This window comes from Oncorhynchus kisutch, unplaced genomic scaffold (assembly GCF_002021735.2).
Source record: "Oncorhynchus kisutch isolate 150728-3 unplaced genomic scaffold, Okis_V2 Okis03b-Okis08b_hom, whole genome shotgun sequence".
NCBI classification, from domain to species: Eukaryota; Metazoa; Chordata; class Actinopteri; order Salmoniformes; family Salmonidae; genus Oncorhynchus; species Oncorhynchus kisutch.
In genome coordinates this window covers 2,940,753-2,944,287 of record NW_022261980.1, presented here as the reverse complement: position 1 = coordinate 2,944,287, position 3,535 = coordinate 2,940,753, and the positions used below count along the sequence as shown (strand labels likewise).

Here is a 3,535-nt window from a genome sequence, read left to right as displayed (position 1 = left end):
GATCTCTCCCATCTCCGCCTGCAGACTCACGTTCCTCACCCTCTCCTCCAGGCTCCAGGGCTGCAGCACCAAGGCCCCCGCCTGCACCTGCAACACCGAGGCCTCTACACCACCGGGCAGCAGAGACAGACTGGGACCTTTGAGGCTGGGGGTAAACGGGAGGCAGTGAGGAAGACCCTGGGTGTCCCAGTCCTGAAGGTTGAATCGCGGTTGAATCCTGGTCAGGTCTAGGCCAGGTTCGGGGTCCGATTCGTTTTCAACCGGTCGGTCGATCAGTCTGCTGTCGCTGCCAATCAGTTTAAGGGTGAATGAGTCTGAGGCGGGGCCGGCGATACACACGTACACCCCACTGTCCACAACTCCTAGGCTGTGGATCTTTAGAGAACCAGATTTGGTGACGCCCAGACGCTTGCAGCTGTGCAGGGGGCGGCCGTCCTTCTCCCAACGGATGTAGGCTTTCTAGATGCAACATACAAGACAAAACACAAGGCAAAAATAAGAGCTAAGGAGGACAACCTCTCAATTTAGACTGGAGTCCTGGAATGGCCTTTACCTCCTGACAAGCTGAGCAGAACAGCTGTTCAGGGAGATTTGTCTATTGCCAGAATGAGTCTACAAAATTAAATGTAAGTGATTTTAAATGATAAACATGTCCAGTCATAGTTGGAAACCCCAGCCATGGCATATGTTCTCATCCATTACAACAGTAAAGACCATGAGGAAAGGATCCAACCTGGAAACCCCAGCCATGGCATATGTTCTCATCCATTACAACAGTAAAGACCATGAGGAAAGGATCCAACCTGGAAACCCCAGCCATGGCATATGTTCTCATCCATTACAACAGTAAAGACCATGAGGAAAGGATCCAACCTGGAAACCCCAGCCATGGCATATGTTCTCATCCATTACAACAGTAAAGACCATGAGGAAAGGATCCAACCTGGAAGCGCCGGACAGGGCATTTGATGATCAGGGAGGTTTTTGGTAGGAGGTAAGCACGCCCACCGATGGTCAGGTGGAGGCGTTTCTCCTGCCGGGTCTGGATGTAGATACGACTCAAGCCTAGAATCAACGGACAACGCTTTACTGGCTCCTTGATTGTTTCCTTTGATGCTTCCTTCCCTGTCTCCTTTGTGGGCTGCTGGTTGATTCTGGATGCTTCCTTCACAAGCTGTCTGGGGTTCATCTCTGTCTTATGCTCTGAAGGGAATGATGGATGGAGGGAAAGAGAAAGGGAGGGAGAGAGAGAGGGAGACAGAGAGACAGAGAGAGTGAGAGAGAGTGAGACACAGAGAGAGAGACAGAGAGAGAGAGAGAGAGATAGAGACAGAGAGAGAAAGAGAGAGAGAGAGACAGAGAGAGAGACAGAGAGAGAGAGAGAGAGACAGAGAGAGAGACAGAGAGAGAGACAGAGAGAGAAAGAGAGAGAGACAGAGAGAGAGCCAGAAAGAGAGATAGAGAAAGAGAGAGAGACAGAGAGAGAGAGACAGAGAGAGAGAGAGAGAGAGAGAAACAGAGAGAGAGACAGAGAGAGAGACAGAGAGAGAGCGAGAGAGACAGAGAGATAGAGACAGAGACAAAGACAGAGAGAGAGAGAGAGAGAGAGAGAGAGAGAGAGAGAGAGAGAGAGAGAGAGAGAGAGAGAGAGAGAGAGAGAGAGAGAGAGAGAGAGAGAGAGAGAGAGAGAGAGAGAGAGAGAGAGAGAGAGAGAGAGAGAGAGAGGAGAGAGAGAGAGAGAGAGAGAGAGAGAGAGAGAGAGAGAGAGACAGAGAGAGAGACAGAGAGAGAGAGAACATAACGGTGGTCAACCTCTTACAGTGAATTAAACCATTGTCATTTACTCACATGACAAATATAGGCTATAGCATGAAGGTTTAGAAGGATAAAACAACTTTATAACTAACACAAATATTATAAATAAAACCTATATTATATCTGACATTATGATAATGATTTGATTTGGAATAATGATTCTACATTAGCATTAGCATAATTTGGGCGGCAGTTAGCCTAGCGGTTAAATAGGAAACTCAGCAACCGGATGGTTGCCAGTTCAAATCCTGGGTCTGACAGGAAAAATCTATCGGGAAGTGAGCTGGCAACTAGAGGGTTGCCGGTGTCAAATCCCAGATGCCATTGCCTGTCGTTGTGCACTTGAGCAAGGCACTTAACCCCCCATAACAACAGCTCGCCGGGGCGCCCAGTGTGGCAGCTCCCCACACCTCTCCAAAACCTGGGTGCATTTATGTCCTTGGAGGGGTTAAAAGAAGAAGTCACATTTCAGTTGGACCTTGTGATCTACTGTAGTGATCTAATGAAGTGATCTAATGAGGTGATCTTAAAATGAGAAAAGAGTCAATCAGTAGAGAACAAGATCTTCCACCCTGTTCTGTCTGGAATCAGCTGGACCTAAAACCAAGCTCTCAGTACATTTCAATCACTGTAATTTCTGTCTCGTACTGACCGATGGTCATACTTAGACTGTGAGGCAATGCATTCAGACCCTCCCTCTAACGCACTCTCTGTCAGCGTACCAAATGGCACCCTATTCCCTATGTAGTGACCAGAGCCTGTATGCTCATACTTAGACTGAGGCAATGTGGACTCTGCTCCAAAGTAGTGTACTATATGGCAAAAGGTTGCCATTTGGGAAGCACCCTCCCTGTATATCTGGGTCAAGTTAATCCTGTGGATTTGATATCATTAGCTTTGATAACAGGGAATGAGATAAGGTCTGGGCTAGAAGGATGAGGCAACATGACCTTGTGCTTGAGACTCTGAGGCTACATCCCAAATGGCACCCTAATCCCTATATAGTGCAGAGCCCTATGGGACCTGATGAAAAGTAATGGACTGTTTTTGGAATAAGGTGCTGTTTGGGATACAACCTGAGGCTAGCATGACAGCAGGGGAGAGTCAATCCTTTGGTTAATGTGAAGTCATTCCATCCACCTAATATCTCCAAACACAAAACACAGTATAGACACTACCCTATTGTGAATCTATAGATTTAGTATACACACTACCCTATTGTGAATCTATAGATGTAGTATACACACTACCCTATTGTGAATCTATAGATGTAGTATACACACTACCCTATTGTGAATCTATAGATTTAGTATACACACTACCCTATTGTGAATCTATAGATGTAGTATACACACTACCCTATTGTGAATCTATAGATGTAGTATACACACTACCCTATTGTGAATCTATAGATGTAGTATACACACTACCCTATTGTGAATCTATAGATGTAGTATACACACTACCCTATTGTGAATCTATAGATGTAGTATACACACTACCCTATTGTGAATATATAGATGTAGTATACACACTACCCTATTGTGAATCTATAGATGTAGTATACACACTACCCTATTGTGAATCTATAGATGTAGTATACACACTACCCTATTGTGAATCTATAGATGTAGTATACACACTACCCTATTGTGAATCTATAGATGTAGTATACACACTACCCTATTGTGAATCTATAGATGTAGTATACACACTACCC

At 45.5% G+C, this 3,535-nt stretch overlaps 1 protein-coding gene across 1 annotated transcript in view; it reads right to left on the bottom strand.

Moving 5' to 3' along the window:
• Nucleotides 1-472: 472 nt before the first annotated feature.
• Nucleotides 473-3,535, bottom strand: part of adamtsl3 (ADAMTS-like 3) — a 184,959-nt gene continuing 181,896 nt past the window's right edge. The window contains exon 21 of the mRNA XM_031812497.1: nt 473-1,203. Coding sequence (XP_031668357.1) covers nt 902-1,203 — 302 coding nt within the window. The 3' untranslated portion in view covers nt 473-901. The remainder of the gene's footprint in view (nt 1,204-3,535) is intronic.